We start from the raw sequence: 16406 nt of genomic DNA, 5'->3' as shown, positions 1-16406 counted from the left end.
TGGCTTGACCTCTCTGCTAGGGGACCCCAGAGACCTGGTGGGGTGTGGGAGATGCCACACCACCTCCAGCAAGGACCACAGGGCCATCCCAGCAGCACTGGGGGGCTCAGGTACACACCCAGACCTGAGGTCTGAGCACAAGGAGAGCAGGCACAGCAGTACCCCACAAACACTGTTCCAAGTATCAGCCCAGAGAAGAGGAGAGGAGGCTGCTCAGGTCCCAGAGAAGCTGAGCTCAGTCCTGTGGGTTTTAAAGGTTTCCTGAGCCTGCGTCCAGCCCTGGGCCCTGCAGAGCAGGAGATACTCACAGGTGGGACAGGGAGGTGACATCTGCGAATATGCCCTCAGGGAGGCTGGAGATGTCATTGCCATGGAGAGACCTGCAGAGAACAGAGGGTCCTGTGATCCCTGCAGCTCCAAGGTGGGCAGCAAGGGCCATGGCCAGCTGGGCTGCACCCACCCCATGGATGCAGGCATGGGTGACAGAGCTGGACCCCACTGCACTGTCACTTTTGCAAATGCACCATCAGCTCCAAGAAGCCGATGTATTTCCCCTTGCTCCTCCTGCAGCCTGTACCCTGCCTGCCTGTCTGCACCCCACTCCAAGCAGGCACAGGGGACACGGGGATACAGGCAGCAGCAGAGAAGGGGACGAGTGGGGCTGGGAGCAGGGCTACAGGCAGATACTTACAGCAGCCGGAGGGAGCGGAGGCCCTCGAAGGCCAGAGGAGGGATGCACTGCAGGGAGTTGTAGCTGAGGATCCTGCAGAAGGGAAGCAGGAGGAAACACAGCACCAGCAGCAACGCCACAGGCATCACTGCACATCCCCTCAGCCAACCCCACCACCCCACATCACCTCTACCTTAGGAACAACACCCCACAGCTCAGCCGGGTGGCAGCCTGGTGTGGCATGCCACAGGGACCACACTTACAGGGTGGTGAGCTGGCTCATGTTGGTGAAGGAGGAGTTGCTTAGGGAGCTGATCTTGTTGTTGCTCAGATCGCTGGAAAACAGAAACCCCAGGGATTGGAGCCAGCCAGGCCCTTTTTCCCCCTCACTGCTCCTCTACCCGCTCAGCTGCAATGGGGCACTAACAGCAGCATGGCACCAAGGGACCAGCAGGGCTGTCACACAGGGTGATGGTAGCAATACCACTGTCACCCCTTGGCCCTATGCCCAGCACCAGCAGAGGCTGTGAGCACCCAGGGGCTGAGCATCCCTGCCAGCCAGCTGTGTACTGGTATGGAGGGGGGACAGAGAGGGATGTTGGGGGTCTCTGCACACCGCCAGGCCCCTTTTTGGGATCATGCACCACAGGGGCAGTCCCTGTTCTCACCCACAGGTCCCAGCAGCAGAACTGGCTGCCTGGGCTCCTGTTCCCTTCTACTTACACAAGCTGCAGGTACTTGAAGGTGGAGAGCTGCCCTGGGACCTGAGTAAACTGGTTTCCATCCAGGTAGCTGCAACGGAGAATGAAAATACCTCAAGGTGGCTGAGGAGCAGGAGGTTCCTCCCTCCACTCTCCCATTTCTCCTGCACAGACACCCCTATGGACTTCAGGCTGTGAGGACTATCTCCAGCATCACATCCCTCCTGGCACTCAGGGCCCATGGGGCTCTTGGGGGACCCCCAGGTTGCTGTGGGAGCTGGCATGCACTAGCACACCCAGGGGCTCTGTGTGCGGGTCCCCGAGGACAGTCTCCCAGCAGCCTGCATGTGTGAGCACAGCCAGCCACGTGCTGTGTTTGCACATCCGATGTGAACGTGCGCAGCTGTAACCATTCCCAAGGCATGTGTGAGAGAGACCGCAGGATGCAGAGAGGAGGGGTGTGCGAGACAGCACAGGGGTATGAGGGGGTGGTTCACATATGTAGGTGCATGGCCAGTGCTGACACCCCCTGCACAGAATGTGCTGTCGTTTCCCATCCCAGACAGGTGCAGAGCCCATTTTGCAGTGAAGGGCATCACAGTGCCCACGCATCCAGACCTGGCACAGCTGCTTGGCTCCCTGACACCCACAGTGACGGGTGGCTGAGCCCAGGCAAACTACATCCCGTGTGCTCAGAGCTGGGTCTGTCCAGAGCATCCCCACAGCTGTGGTGAGAGGTGATGGCAAGAGGGGCTGGGGAGGTGGCAGCGGCAGGGTGGCCCCATCCCTGTCACTGATGTCAGGCTGGTGGGGACTGCAGCTGCAGGGGATGTCTGTCCTGCACTGTGCCCTCCCAAGGGCCAAAGAGCAGGGAACCCAGCTGCTGTGTTGACACCCCTTGCACATCACCCTTGGCAGCCCAGAGTCAGCAGAAAGGCTCTTGCTGAGTCCCTTGCTGGGATCAGGGCTGGAGAGGGTCCCATGGCTGGGTGGGGGTCCTGTTTCCATTACTGGACTGGTGCTGGGACGCGTGCGTGGGATGGAGCATTTCTGCCCTGACACCTGCAACCCCACAGCAGAGACTCCCCCACCTAGAGCTGCAAAGTCGCTGGCAGTTGAGGGGAGATCCTGGGCACTCGCCCACCACTCACAGCTCTGTGACGTTCTTGGGGATCCCCTTTGGCAGGGCCTTGAGGTGTTTGTTGCTGCAGCGGACAACGGTGTCGAGGCAGGTGCACTCCTGCGGGCACTGGGGCCGGGGGATGCAGCTGGTCTCCTCCTGACCTGCATCGAGCACAGAGAGTCACAAAGTCACCGGGACCCAGTTCTTGGGCACCATCTGTGCCTGGGCTCAATGCCTTGTGCCCACCTGCCATGCACCCCGTCTCCTCTTGCACCCAGAGCAGGGTGCTGCAGGCAGCCTGCTTGTGGGCAACAGCCACAGTCCAGCTGAGAGCAGCGCAAGGGTGGCTCCTGCACCCAGAAACTGCTTGTCCCACCAGGATGGATGCAACCAGTCGGCTCAAGGCTGCTCTGATTTTCACCATTTTGAAGTAAAAATGCAGTCCCAGGGACAGCAGAGAGGACAGCATGGAAGAAGGGGCTCAGCCCTGCAAATCCTCCTGAAATATTCTCCTTCACTCATCTCTCAGACATGGGCTAGAAGGAGAGATGCCTGCACCGAGCAGACGGAGGAGCCAGCGTTGCTCCCCTCTCCCTGCTGCAGCGCTGGGCTCCTGCAGGAGAGGCGTCCCTGGGACAACCGTATGTTATCTCGCACTGTCAGGAAAGGCGCAGGATGCAACCCTTCAGTCTTTGACGTGGTGGAGGAGGGAAAGCAGAAGAAATGATGATTTGTTTGTAAATATTTTGCAGAGGGCTCAAAAGCTGTTCTAAATTTAAATTTTTTTTTAAGAGGCTTTTCTCTCCAACATGCACGCTCCCCGCCTGCTCCGTCTGCCCAGCTCCAGTGCGTGTGTGGGGCTGAGAAGAGAAGGAACAGGATGAATCCTGGTGGGTTTTGCCTTCTCATCTTCTCTTGACAGCACCCAGGGCACAGCATTTGCCAGCATGGACCTGCCCACATACAAAGGCCACACAGTGCAGTGGGTGCAAATTCCTCCACCGGCTTCAGAGCAGCTCGTGGGTATTTGAGTGCAGCCCTAGGGGCTGGGTACCAGGAAGAGAAACTTGTGCATCATTAGGGGAGGATGCTAATGGGCTCAGGGACCCCTTGAGCTACTGGCTTGCTGTGGGACGCTGCCGAACATCCCAGGAGCAGGGATGGTGCCGGGACAGGGAGCGCAGTGCCAGCCTGGGAGGAGCAGCCTGGTCTCCCCTCACCCTCAGCATCGCAGGGCCCGTGAGTTACCTTCCTCACACCTGAAGTCGGGGAAAGCCACGTCCTGGAGTGGGATCTGCCGAAGGAAGTCAGGGTTTTGGCACCGTGGGTTTCCCGTCACAATCTTCCTCTTGCGCAGCCAGTCCCCCAGCCAGGCCAGCTGGCAGTTGCAGTTGAAGGGGTTGGCAAGCAGGTTCCTGCACATGGGAGGGAACACAAGGGCATCACTTGAGCAGCCCCTGGGCAAAGGGACTCCCTGCAGCCCGCCAGTGCAACGGGGACAGCCTGGGAGCATCCTCCCCTGGGGCCCTGAGACATACAGCGTGGAGAGGGACTGCAGCGTGTCAAAGGCACCCGGTGCAATGGTGCTAATCTGGTTGTCATACAGGGAGAGCAGGCGGACGTTGCGCAGCCCTGTGAAGCTGTCGTTGTGGATGCAGCTGATGCGGTTGTTCCTCAGCATCCTGCAGAGGGAAGGGGATGAGGACATCTAACGACCCGGGTGGGTACCATGAGGGAAATGCACCTCAGCAGTGCCCAGGCTGTGCCCACCTCGCTGCTGGGCAGCAGGATGAGCCTGAGTCAGTCCCTGAGCAGTAAAAACCTGTCCCCCAGCTCTGGATATGGCCAGCAAATGGGTAACACACTCCTGAGCCGGCCCCATAGTGATGCAGACAGCACCAGCCTGGCAGCACAGGGGACCGAGGAGCAGGGATGTCCCTGTCCCTGTGCCCATGGTGGAGGGGGAACTCACAGGGTCCTCAGCCCATCCAGGCCCCTGAACATGCCGCTCCGCACTGACTCCAGCTGATTGACGGTGAGGTGCAGCTCACTGACAGAGGATGCTCCCTCAAATGCCCCGTCCTCGATCTCTGACACTTTGTTGTTGCTGAGGTTGCTGCAGAGAGGGGAAAGCAGGCTGGGATGGGGGGGCTCTGCCCCGACCTCATCCTGAACCCCACCTCCCCAGGTCCCACCAAATAACCTGTGATGCCCAGGCCCCTGGGGAACCCTTGTGTCAGGACATGGCCCCAGTTCCACGCCCCAGGCTGCCCTGGCATCAGGACCCCCACGTGCGTTCCCAGCTCCTGGGCACTCCTAACAGGTCTGTGCCTGCCCAATACTCACATTTTCTTCAGATGTGGGAGTTTCTTGAAGATACCGGTAGCTTCCAGGATGGTAATTTCATTGTTGTTCAGGCGCCTGGGGTGGGTAGCAGGGAAAAGAGCTCAGGAGATAGCTGTGAAGGGCCTGTCACAAACCCAACGCAGCACTGACAATGCTCTGGTTGCAGAAGGGAGGAGGAGGTTCTTACAGCTCAGCTGTGGACTGTGGGATGCGCTCCGGGATCTTGGTGAGCTTCAGGTTGGAGCACTCAACCACACCAGATTCGCAGCGGCACTTCGGGGGGCAGATCACGTCGCTGTTGCACTCGCTGTTCAACTGGTAATCCTCCGTCCCTGCACGCCGGTGAGGGCAGCGTGGGCTCCCATGGGCAGCTGCCCTCCCCTCCTCTGATCCTCCCACAACCCCAGCTGGGCTCCATCTCTACCCCAGCTCCCCTCATCCCAGTCACTGAGCACATATTATTACTCTCCATGCCCAAAGCAGCTTTTCTACAGGGATATTTATCCTGAGTAAGTGGAATGCTGTGGTGTCCACCACCCTCTCCCCTCTTGCAGCCAGAGCTGAACCCTGGGGATGCCCCTGTGCTCATCCAGGTAATGGCACAATGGGAGACAACTGCAACACACCCTGGTACCCAGCGCTTTATCATCGCAGCACCTGGGAACTCAGCAACCAGAAAGGATGGGCAATGCAGGGTGTTCCTGCTGGGCCAGACCATGGGGCTCTGGCACAACCATCCATGGATGCAGCCCGGTCCAAAGGGTATCACACACCCACATATACATGTGGGTCTTCCTCTTACCTGGGATGAAATACTGCTCTTTGGCTGCAGAGAGAAAAGCACATCAGCACCCTGAGCACACGGCCCCCAGGCTGGGGCAAGGCTGAGGACAGCTGTGCTGCAGGGTGCCTGTGGCAGGGACAGGGATGGCTCTCACCTGAGCAGCGGAACTTCTTGCTCTTGATCTGGCCGATGCGCTTGTTGGCCAGGCGCCGGGGGCTGGCGCAGCGGGCACCACTGGTCTCAATGGGGTTGGCACGGAGAAAATCTGCCAGCCACTTGAGGTTGCAGTCACAGACGAAGGGGTTCTGCGCCAGGTGCCTGTGCCGGGGACACTGGGTGACCCACCGCTGGGGGCAGCGGGTGACAGCCAGCTCTAACCCTGTCTACTCGCTGAGCTGCTTTCCCCCAAGCACCCAACCATCCGGGTGTTGGAGGTGGCATGGGCACTCACAGGGTCTGGATGGCCCGCAGGGATGTGAAGGTGCCCTTAGCCAGGCTCTGGATCTTGTTGTCATAGAGTGAGAGCAGCGACAGGTTCTGCAGGTCCTGGAAGGTGTCTGCCCGCACACAGTTGATCTTGTTGGCATTGAGGAGCCTGGCAGGAAGGGAGGGAGGTGAGTCTGGGGATCCCCTTCACCGCACCATGGGCGCTGGGGACCTCTGCCCCACTTCCCGATGTCCCCACAGAGCATCCCACCCAGCCACCAGCGCCTTACAGCAGCTGCAGGGCGAAAAGTCCCCCAAAGACACCCTTGGGGAGGTCTGTGATCTTGTTGCCGTACAGCACCCTGGGAGAGAAAGGCTGGTGTGAGAGAGACAGGGGAGCAGCGGGGGACATGGTTCAGGGGGTGCAGCGTCCACCCCACACACCCCAGTGTGGGCACTTACAGGGAGTTCAGGGAGCGCAGTCCCTGGAAGGCATCGGGAGCAATCTCTGAGATCTGGTTGTTGCTCAGGTCTCTGAAAACCAAAGGGAGAAGGTGGCCTGGTCCCCTTTTCTCTTGCCCACACCCCTATCCTCCTGCTGGGTCCATGGGATGACCCCCAGCACCTGGCATACAGAGCTGGGAGTACCCAAGACCCCCTCCCAGTGCTGCAATGTGGGTCACCCCTGTGGCCTATGCCTGTTCTTGTGGGGGGCTACAGGCTCACAGCAGTTGCCAGCAGGGTGAAGGGTCCTGGAGTTTGGGGTGAGCTGGTAGGGGCTGCACACTTACATCCTCCGCAGCTTCTTGTAGGGGGAGAAGGCACCTGGGGGGATTGACTTGATACCATTGAGCTCCAGGCGTCTGCAAAGAGAAGAGGGAGAGATTAGGGCTGTAGGGTTGGCTGAGCCCCAGCACCCCATTGAGAGCGTTGGAGGGCTGCAAAACCCCCAGGCTTGCAGTAAGTTACCCCACTGGAGTGGCACCATTCACCCCAGGGACAACTTGCAGCCTGTGCTCAGGGCTTTCTCCATCAGGGAGTGGTGGCATGTTTTGGGGGGGACCGTGCTGGTTGGGGTGGGGGCATCACCTCCTTCACCTCAGCACCCTGGGTCTGGGGGTGCCTGCTGCCTCCCATGTGCTTTGCATGCTGAGCCAACAGGGGCTTTGCACCATAATTGGATTCCTCTAAGGAGATTATTTCTCTATTTACATTTTTAATGCAGCTAAATCCAGGGCTAAATCTGGGCAACGTGGGAGAAGGGCAAGGAAGGCCTGCTGCCCCATGCAGTGGCTGAGCCCTGGGGCCTGCCCCCCACGTCCCCATTGCTTTGAGCCACCCAGCAGGGACAGTGCTGGGCTGTACTCACATTTCTGTCATGGTCTCGGGCAGGTTGGCAGGGATGGCTGTCAGACCCTTGCCCCGACAGTCCACGATGCCGTTGCTGCAAGTGCACATGGCCGGGCAAGAGCCAGAGGACAAGCTGCAGAGCTGGGCACGTGCCAAGTCCGTTTGTCCTGCCAAGGAACCAGCCAGCATGGAGTTGCAAAGAGCTGGGCCAGGCGGGTGGGTAGCAGCACCCCAAGGAAGGGACCCTGGTGACAGCTTGGCGTGTCGGGACAGCTTGTGGCACCCTTGAGTGGGTGCACAAGGTCCCGGTGTGCCCCAACCCCATGCAAAAGACACACAGCTCCAAGGGCATTGACTGATGTGCTCTTTGTCACACTGATAGGGTGGTGTTGTCCCCATGTTGTCCCTGCTGCATGGACGGTGTCGTCCTGAGGCAAGCCCACAGTGCGCATCCAGGCTCTGAACTGTGGCTCACGGCAGGGAGTGGAGGTGGGCTGCCTCGATGGGACAGGCTTTGTCCCCCCTACCTTTATCCCTGCCCTGGCACCCACCGCCTCACCCATCCCCCTCACCAGAGCAGCTGAACTCATTCTTCTGGACCTCGGCCACGTTGAGGCCGCGGAGCTGGGCTGGAGCAGCACACTGGGTGAAGAGCCCGATGGTGGGACGCTGGCGCAGCCACTGCGAGAGCCAGGCCAGGTGGCAGTCACAGAAGAGGTGGTTGGAGTGCAGGCGGCTGCGGGCGGACAGGGCCGTTTGTGGCCAGGGGATGGCTCCTGCCCACCCCCTGCCCTCTGGCTGCCCCAGCGTGGCTCATCCCAATGGCTGTGGGTGTACAGCAGGGGACATGCAGGAGCCTGAGAGCTTCTGTACTGGTTGCCCAGGCTACCTTGCTTGGCAGTGCTTGCAGACACACTGAAAGGGTGTCCCCTCCATCCCCTCCCCATGGTGCTGTCCTGGCACTGCTGAGCCACCAGCACCAGAGCCGGGGACATCCCACTCCAGCCCAGGGGGTCCTTCCCACCCCTGCTGCCCTGGCACTCACAATGTCCGCAGCTTGGGCATGTGGTTGAAGCTGGACACAGGTATGGAAGTGATATTGTTGTTATTCAGGGTCCTGCAGGAAGGCAGAGGGGAGCAGATCAGGGCAGCCAGGCCGTAAATGAGAGCATGAGATGGTCCAGGTGGCATCAGACCCCTGGAAGCAATAGTACCCACCCACCCCCTGGCACAGGGTGGATAGATGGAGAGATGAGGGATAGGGACAGCCCAAACCCCCGATAGGGCCTGCTGCCCTTTCCAGGCTTCTTCCCCAGGGTCAGGATCAGGCCCTGGAGCACAGCTCCGCAACAGTGGTACCAGACCCCTGCTCAGCCTCTCCTCAGGGCCAGGGAGAGGTGGCGCGCTGGGGATGTCCCTGCAGCACCTTGGTGAGTGGGGAGCACCCGGGGATACCCGCAGCCCCACATGGGGATTGCAGGCTGGAGGCTCCAGCCAGCCCCCAGCCACTTACAGGACCTCCAGCCCCCGCAGGGCGCGGAAAGCCCCATCCTCGATACAGCTGATCTGGTTCTTGTCCAGCTGCCTGTGGGAAAAAGTTGGAGGGAGCATTGCTGGGACAGCCCAAGCGGAGAGCAACTAGTCGCTCCTGATGCTCCTGCCACCAGACCCAACCCCAAATTCCCTTGGGCCACCCGTGCCCATCCCTGCTGGGACTCACGACTCACAGATTCTTGAGGTCAGTGGCCCCACGGAAAGCTTTCCTGGGGATGGCCTGGATGAAGTTCTCACTCAGATCCCTGCAGAAGAAAGAGACAGGAAGGAAAATGAGCAGTGCCTGCAAAGCACAATGCTCCGTGGGACGAGGGCGTCCAGAGGCAGAGGCACAGCCCAGCACTCAGCAATCCCCAAGAGGCTCTGGGAAGCTGTAATTTGGCAACCAAGGACTTGCAGCCCTGCTGGCTGTCCCAAGGCGAGTCTGGCTGCATCCATCGTGACTGCAAGTGGCTGGGGGTCCTCAGGCACTGGTGTCACCAGCTCTGATAAGTACAGCAGCAGGACACAGCTCTGGAAAAACCCTCTGTACTTAAATACCCTGTGACTGCTATAATTACAGGTCCCTGCTGATTAACTGGTAATTACACTTAGTGGATCCAGTAGGCATTCCCATGGAGCCTGCCCTGCACTTTAGAGGGCACAAATAATTGGGTCATTAATTACTTCATCACTACACCGCACTGTCTGCACCACTCTGCACTGCCGGGGCGTGCCGGGCCAGCACGGGCTCTGTGTTTGCAGGGCTGGCAGCGCGTCAGATCCCGCACTGTGCCTGGGCTGGCTTTTAACAACCATGAAGGCAAAAAAATCTCACTGCAAAGTCTGGGTGGACTGGCTCAGCTCACCCTATCCTCAGGGGACCTGTCTATTGTATTTGTGCCTCACAGCTCCCACACTGCCATTACCTCTCTCACCCCAAAAGCCAGAAGCTCCTCTGAGCTCAGCAGGCACCTACATTGCCAGCCCCCAGCCCCATGGTAGAACAGCCCTGCTCCAGCCACCCATGGGGCAGAAGGCCAAGTCCCAAGCTCCCTCCTGCAGCAGGGAAACTGAGGCATGTCAGAGCATTTGTCCTGTGCAGCAAGTCCATGGGTGAGTGAGGAGCTGGACCAGGGCAACCTGCATGGACTAAGCTCCCCACAGCATTACACAGGCCACGCAGACACCCCCATCCCATCCCTGAGAGGTGGCTTGGGTTGTCCCTGAATATCAACATTTCACACTCGGTTCTCACCAGCTCCGTTTCAACATAATGAAGCCTTTCCATTACTGATATCCCAGGGCAGTTGGGCTGGGTCAGGATGGAGGCACAGCATCCACACTCTGCCCTGTACCCCAATTTTCTCCAGAAAATGGGCTCAGCATGGCCCACCATCTGCTTGTAAAAGACCTAGAGGTCTCCGAATTTTTTCTTCACCCCAGCCAAAAACTTCACTGCCATGATGGGAAAAAGTTGCCAGAGGGAAGCACCAGCATTACTTGCATGGATGCATGAGGAGAAGGAAAACCCAAGGACAGTGGGCTTGCCCAGCCCCCTGGTGATATGCCAAGCCACCAAGGAGATGCCATATGGTGCTGGAGCGATGCACACTTTGTGTGCAGGGGGCAAGGGCTGATGCATTGCTCTGGTACTGTATACAGGGAGCAGGGGCTTGTGCATCATGCTGGGTTGTTTCTGGGGAACCAAACCCGGCTGACAAAGTGCCGTTGCTGGGCAGAGGAAGGAAGATGCTGCTCCAGGGGTCCAGGCTCACAGAGAGGATAAAGCCCAGCTCCCCTGCCAGCAGCCTGGAGTGCAGCAGGCGCAGTTCCAGCGCTACCCGCACGGCGGCACTGCCAGGCTGCCCTGCCTGCGCTGCCCAGGCTGCTCAAGCTCTTCCCAGGGGTCCAGACCAACCCCCGGCGAAGGCATCGGGGTCGCCTCGCATTCTCTAGAGGGGAAGGACCCGACACCCCAGCACCCCTTCAGATGTAAATGCCCCCTCTTCATCCTCTGATGGGGATGCGATGATCCCGGGGACCTCCAGGAATTGCAATGAGCTTTCTGAAAAATGCAGCATTGACCCAAATCTCCTTTTCTCTTTTGGCTCCTAGAAGAAGGAATCCCCTAGAAAACCCTCCAGAAACCCCCAGACGAAGTTCACCACTCTTCCTAGCAATGCATTCAATGCATCTAGCTCTCCCCTGGCAGTTCCCTGTCCTCCAACGTTAAATCGGTCGCAGTGGGGCCAAACATGGGAGCACCCACCATGCTTCAGCGCCCTGTACCTGCCCCCCCCAGCTCCGGCACTGCCTGCCCGGGCAGCCCTTCCTGCAGCTTGTTTGGTTCCCTCATGCAAACCTTGCTTGCGTTTCTCCACTCACAGCACATGGGAGTCCCAGCGCGCCCGGGGAGCAAACCCAGGCGTCTGTCTGCAAGCTGCTCAGTTACAGCTCGCGAGGGAAATGCTGCTAGAAGGCTGCAGCTGACTTTGCAAGGCTTCTCCCCTTCACAGCTTTTTGTGACAGTCACTGATGAAGTGCTGCCTTTGGGGGTACGGTACCAAAGCTAAGAGGGACAGACACTGGATGCGAAGCTTTCAGCGAGGTCCCAGCACTGGGCTTACATTGTTGGCACAGTTACACCGCTGACTGACACCAGGACAAACACATGCTTTGCCTGAGGGATACGTGGCCCCGGCATTGGAACAAGGCACGGCCCCTTCCCTCCTGGTGTTTCATAGCTCCCAGCTATGTTTGCTTTACACTTTGGCACGGAAGAAACAGCAGATGGCACGGCTTCTCCTCACTCCATCACATGGCTTGCAGCACCCTTGGTGGCTGTGTCGGTGCCACCTCGCACCACCAAACAAATGTGTTGCTGCCATCACACGCAGAGCACCATCAGTGACCATGAGCATTGACATGTCCAACAACCCTGTTGGGGACTGGCCAGCTGACAAACACGGACAAAAGAGGGGGAAAGAAGGCAACCCCCTGTCATTGTCACAACCACCCTTTCTGCCTTTTTGCTTCCAGATATTTTCCTCCAGTTCCAAATCTCCTGGTTACTGAATCCGGGGGATGTCGAAGCAGTTATCCCATCCATGCCACTGTTCTCTTCCCATCTCCATGCCGCAGGGACCTTGCAGCTGGAGTTTCTCCCTGCACGTCACAGAGTGCAGAGGGCTCTAGTAGTCCTGGAGGTGCAAAGGGGGAAGGATGACGAAGGGTGAGCAGGTGACAGGGGACACTCAGCCTCCTCCCTGTGAGTGCCGGAGGACAGAGCCAGGCAGACCCTGCGGAGAGACTGTAGCACACCTGCATGCCCCAATAGGAAGCCCTCAGCAGCCTGTCTGCAAAGCAGGACCCCCACATGCTCCCCAGGAACCCACTGCATTTCCATCCCTTCCTGGCCTAAGGCTCCACTCCCACAGGGGTTTCTGGCCCAGCAGATGCCTGTTAATTAGCAGCAGCCAGCTCCAACCCATAGCTGTGCCATGGGGAGAAGGAGGGCACTTGCTTTCCTTCAATGTCCCCCAAAAGCCTTATGGTCAAGCTACGTCCATGCAGTCCCCCCCAGACTGGGCAGCATGGAGGATGGCAATAGTCAGGGATTGGGATTTTTGAAACTCCCTTGCTCGGATCCTACACCCCACTGTGTGCACTACAGTTGCCGGTGCAATCCGTATGGTGGGTCGGGAGGTGCTCCCGGCACTGGCTCTCCTGGCAGCCAGCAGCCCCTGCCCCACCGCCGCGGGTCCCCAGGGAGCCTCGGCGAGGAGCCAGCGCAGGGCACAGCTCCCTCGGGCTGGCAGGGGCTTGGAGGCGGGAGCCAACCCCCCAGTGTGCCGCCCTGCCCGGCACTTAGTGGGGCATCCGAGCAAAACTGTTCGACATGGCTTCCCAGTGGGGAGCCCACTCAGGCAAACAAACCCCAGCAGTCTTAATCTCCCCAGCAAGAGCCCGGCGGGCCGGAGGGCGGCTGGGAGGGAGGGGGCCGCAGCGGGGCTGTGGCAGCCGGGCGGTGAGGCCGGAGCTATTACCACGCTCTCATTCTTTCGGCTAATCCTGACTTCACACTTTAACCTGATTGAGCCTTGTTTGGCGAGCCGGCTCCTGGCGCGCTGTGTGAGGGGATTAGGGCCGGACGCAGCAGGGAGGTAATTGCTTCCCAGCGGCGCTGGCCCCGCATCCTCCCTCCAAGCCCCCCACCGCCTGCCAAGAGCACCAGGGCGGCCTGGCAGCCCTCCGGCATGGCACTCTCCTCACCAGGCAGCCCGGCTTGGCGGCAGCCACAGGGCTGGCCCTGCCAGTGGTGCAGGAGTCCATCTCACCCAGCACCGGTGGCCACCGGGGCACCTCTGTCCAGGCAAAAGTTGCAGCTGGTGTCATGCCCCAGCCATGCCAGAAAAGGCTGGGGGACATAGCATGCCAGGTGAGTGGCTTTCTGCCCCAGCAGTGCCCATACACCCAGGAGATGCCACTGGCTCCAGGCAGGTGAAGCAAAGGGGGTTGCTCCTGTCTTAAATATGTTTTCTCCTCAGCTTTCACACTGGAAACTCGTTACCATCCAGTGGGCTCCCAGACTCTCGCACATCAAAGGCACTGACCTTTCTCAGCTGCTACCAGGCTGCTGCTCCCACGATGAAAATGCACTACAGGTCCCCCTGCTCACAGGTTGGACGCTTCCCCCAGTATCCCCACTCAACCAGCATTGGAACCAGCCACTGCAGGCACCAGCTAGCCCACAATAGCCATCCACCAAGTCTCACACAGACAAGGCAGGTGCCCTCACAACCAAAGCCACACAGCCCTGGGCAGCACCAGCTTTTTGGGCTGGGACAGGTGGTCCCTGGATCCCAGCCTCACCTCGCTGGCGCTGTGCCAGAGAAGGCTGTGCCAGGGTACAGCCAGCATTTCCCAAGCCAAAGGGCCGCCAGGGACTAAACAGCAAGGACCACAGTACCAGCAGCTATTAAGCAGCCTCATGTACCTCAGGTCACTCTGCACATGCTGTTTGTCCCATCACAGCCTGCCCAAGGCAGAGGGACAGGCAGGGACATGGCTACCCAGCCAGCACGGCTGTTCATGCTGTCAGCTCCGTTGCCTGACAGGTGACACTGGTAAGCACAAAGGGACAGTAAGACTCCTGCATTATGAGAGATCGATAGACTAATCAGCACTTGCATTAGCGATCGACGGCCCAGGGTCCCCCCGAGGGGTTTCGCACGCCTGTTTCTCGCTGCAGGGGACGTGCGGCTGCATCCACTGCTTGTGCTGGCATCAGCACCCACAGCCCTGCACTGGGGGAAACAAGTGTCACCCAATGTCCCAGCCACACAAGACACTCAAGGTGATGGTCATGATTCCCTGATGCTGCAAGGATGCTGTGTGTGAGGAGGGGTGTCCTGGAGGGCTCTGTCCTCCCCAGGCAAGGGCTTGCTGGAGTTTGAGGGCAGCTGCCTTGCTGCTGCATTAGCAGGGTGCTGGGTTAACAAGGCAGGGTTTCGTTCACCACGTCACCTGCCCAGGCCCCCAGTGCGGGCAGGGACCTGCAGTCCTGTCTCAGGTTCAGGCTCCTGCCGCACACCCCCAGCATTACGTCAGGCTGTTTGATTTTTAATGGGCTTCGCTGGCCCAGCTGTTGTCACCGCTTCATCCTGACTGAGGGGGACGAGACAGACCTCCCACCCCCTCCACCCCTGCCTCACTTCGCCATCCCAAGGTCACCAGGAGCCCGCATGCTGCCTGCTGCTGCCTGCTACCCACTGTGACCCCGGCCCCTGGGGCTGATGGCATTTGCACAGGGCAAGGTGGGATGGCAGAGCTTGGTGCATGCATGCAAACAAGACGGGGTGGGCTTAGCGTGTGCCCCTGCCACTCAGGGAAGAGACCATGGGGTCTCTGGAAATACCACCTTGGCAGAGGCCAGAAAGGGAAAAGGGATGGGATGGGACAGAGTCCAAAGCAGAATGGTGACAAGAGAGTGAACATTGTTTGCTGTTTTTCACAACACCAGAACAAGAGATGACCAGCACAACTACCAGGCTTAAAATCACAGGAAAGAGTGACTCCTCCAAATGAGGGATGGTTAGTCCATAGGACTCCCAGCTACAATCAGCTCAAAAGTGGAGTAGAAGACACGCACAGAGATGCACCTGCAATGCCATGCTGCAGCGAGAAACACCTGCAGGTGGATGCTCAGGAGCTGGCTCCTGCTGCCAGTAAGCTGGCTGGGCACATCCCAGTGGCCACTGCGCTGCCCGGTGCAGGCTGCCAGGCATGGCTGAGGGCACACCTGGCAGGGACTGTCACCCACCAGGAGTCACTTCTCCTGTCAGCTTGTCTTAGCAGCAGGTGGAGATGCACAACCCTTCTGCTCCCCAGAGCAGCGTGGGGGATGTCAGCCTGGAGTCAGCCTGGTGCCAGCTGGGTGCCAGAGTCCCTGCTCAAATCTCTGCCTGCCACTCTTGTCCCTGACCCTCCTAGGGTGGGGGAAGGGAACCGTGAATGGGAGGGCTGCTCCTGCGGTGGTTCAAGGGGGAACAGCTGGTGCCTGTGAGGAGCATCCCAGGCTGGGCGGCAAGGCACAGCCCTCCCCGCTGGCAGCCGGAGCGAGTGCTTCATCAGGCAGCCTCAGCCGCCAACGATTACGTGCTGAGTAAATCGATGGGATATAATTGGACTATTAAGATCTCATTATCCTCCTGGCTCCGGGTGCTGCAGCCCGCAGTGTTCTGGAGGAGACCACAGCCTGCAGCCACAGAAACTGCTTCGCATCCCAGACAGCCTTGATGGATACTGGGGACAAGGTGCAAGGAGCAGGGATGGTACAGACAAAGGGGACAAGGATGGTGGCAGCAACCTGTTTTCAGCACAAGGAGACACCTCTGTGGCACAGTGAAGTGCTGTGTGAAGGCAGAGAGGTGTCTCTACAGGGGCCTTAGAAATGAGAAGGCCCAGGCATCCTTCTTCTAGCCACCACAGCAACCTGAAAGCCACTGCTGGCCTCTCCTGCCCTGTGCAGGGCTCCTTGCTCCTGGGTGGCATGGGGAGTTTGGACTCTATATGCACTTTCATGCATGCCTCTACCCCAGCCCAGCTGAAAAGGGAGGCTCATGTCCCCAGCTGTGAGTTGCAGTGTCCCCATGCTCTGAGTCACACAGGCTGCCTGGCCCTGGGGTCCCCCCTCCCCTGTGCAAGAGCCACATACCCATCATGTCCATCACCTGCTCGCACCTCAGCCATGGGGGGCAGGGTTGTGATTTCTGGCCATGGGACAGTCCTCCTGAAGTGACCAGAGTCCTCAGCACCTTTTGGCAGGCAGGATGGCACACCAGGTCACGTCCACCAAGGTCCAAGCAACAATAGGAGAGCTGCCCCCATCCCCACCTGAGGTTTTTGCTGTAATATTTCTTGTTATCTCAGCATCAGTGAGAGCAATGTGTCCGAGCTCATCCCTACCAG

General features: G+C 59.2%; 1 protein-coding gene across 1 annotated transcript in view; it reads right to left on the bottom strand.

Moving 5' to 3' along the window:
• The window catches only part of SLIT1 (slit guidance ligand 1), a gene marked incomplete at its 5' end in the record, with an annotated part of 62716 nt that overhangs the window by 8664 nt on the left and 37646 nt on the right, over positions 1–16406 (bottom strand). The window contains 21 exons of the mRNA XM_082053824.1: positions 309–380; positions 692–763; positions 934–1005; positions 1394–1462; positions 2523–2655; positions 3743–3909; positions 4033–4176; positions 4467–4610; positions 4841–4915; positions 5028–5172; positions 5643–5666; positions 5779–5942; positions 6076–6219; positions 6341–6412; positions 6513–6584; positions 6842–6913; positions 7420–7567; positions 7973–8136; positions 8446–8517; positions 8914–8985; positions 9128–9199. Coding sequence (XP_081909950.1) covers positions 309–380; positions 692–763; positions 934–1005; positions 1394–1462; positions 2523–2655; positions 3743–3909; positions 4033–4176; positions 4467–4610; positions 4841–4915; positions 5028–5172; positions 5643–5666; positions 5779–5942; positions 6076–6219; positions 6341–6412; positions 6513–6584; positions 6842–6913; positions 7420–7567; positions 7973–8136; positions 8446–8517; positions 8914–8985; positions 9128–9199 — 2169 coding nt within the window. The remainder of the gene's footprint in view (positions 1–308; positions 381–691; positions 764–933; positions 1006–1393; positions 1463–2522; positions 2656–3742; positions 3910–4032; positions 4177–4466; positions 4611–4840; positions 4916–5027; positions 5173–5642; positions 5667–5778; positions 5943–6075; positions 6220–6340; positions 6413–6512; positions 6585–6841; positions 6914–7419; positions 7568–7972; positions 8137–8445; positions 8518–8913; positions 8986–9127; positions 9200–16406) is intronic.

This window comes from Streptopelia decaocto (assembly GCF_964273445.1).
Source record: "Streptopelia decaocto genome assembly, chromosome: 5".
Taxonomy (NCBI): Eukaryota; Metazoa; Chordata; class Aves; order Columbiformes; family Columbidae; genus Streptopelia; species Streptopelia decaocto.
This window is presented reverse-complemented; position numbering and strand designations above follow the sequence as displayed.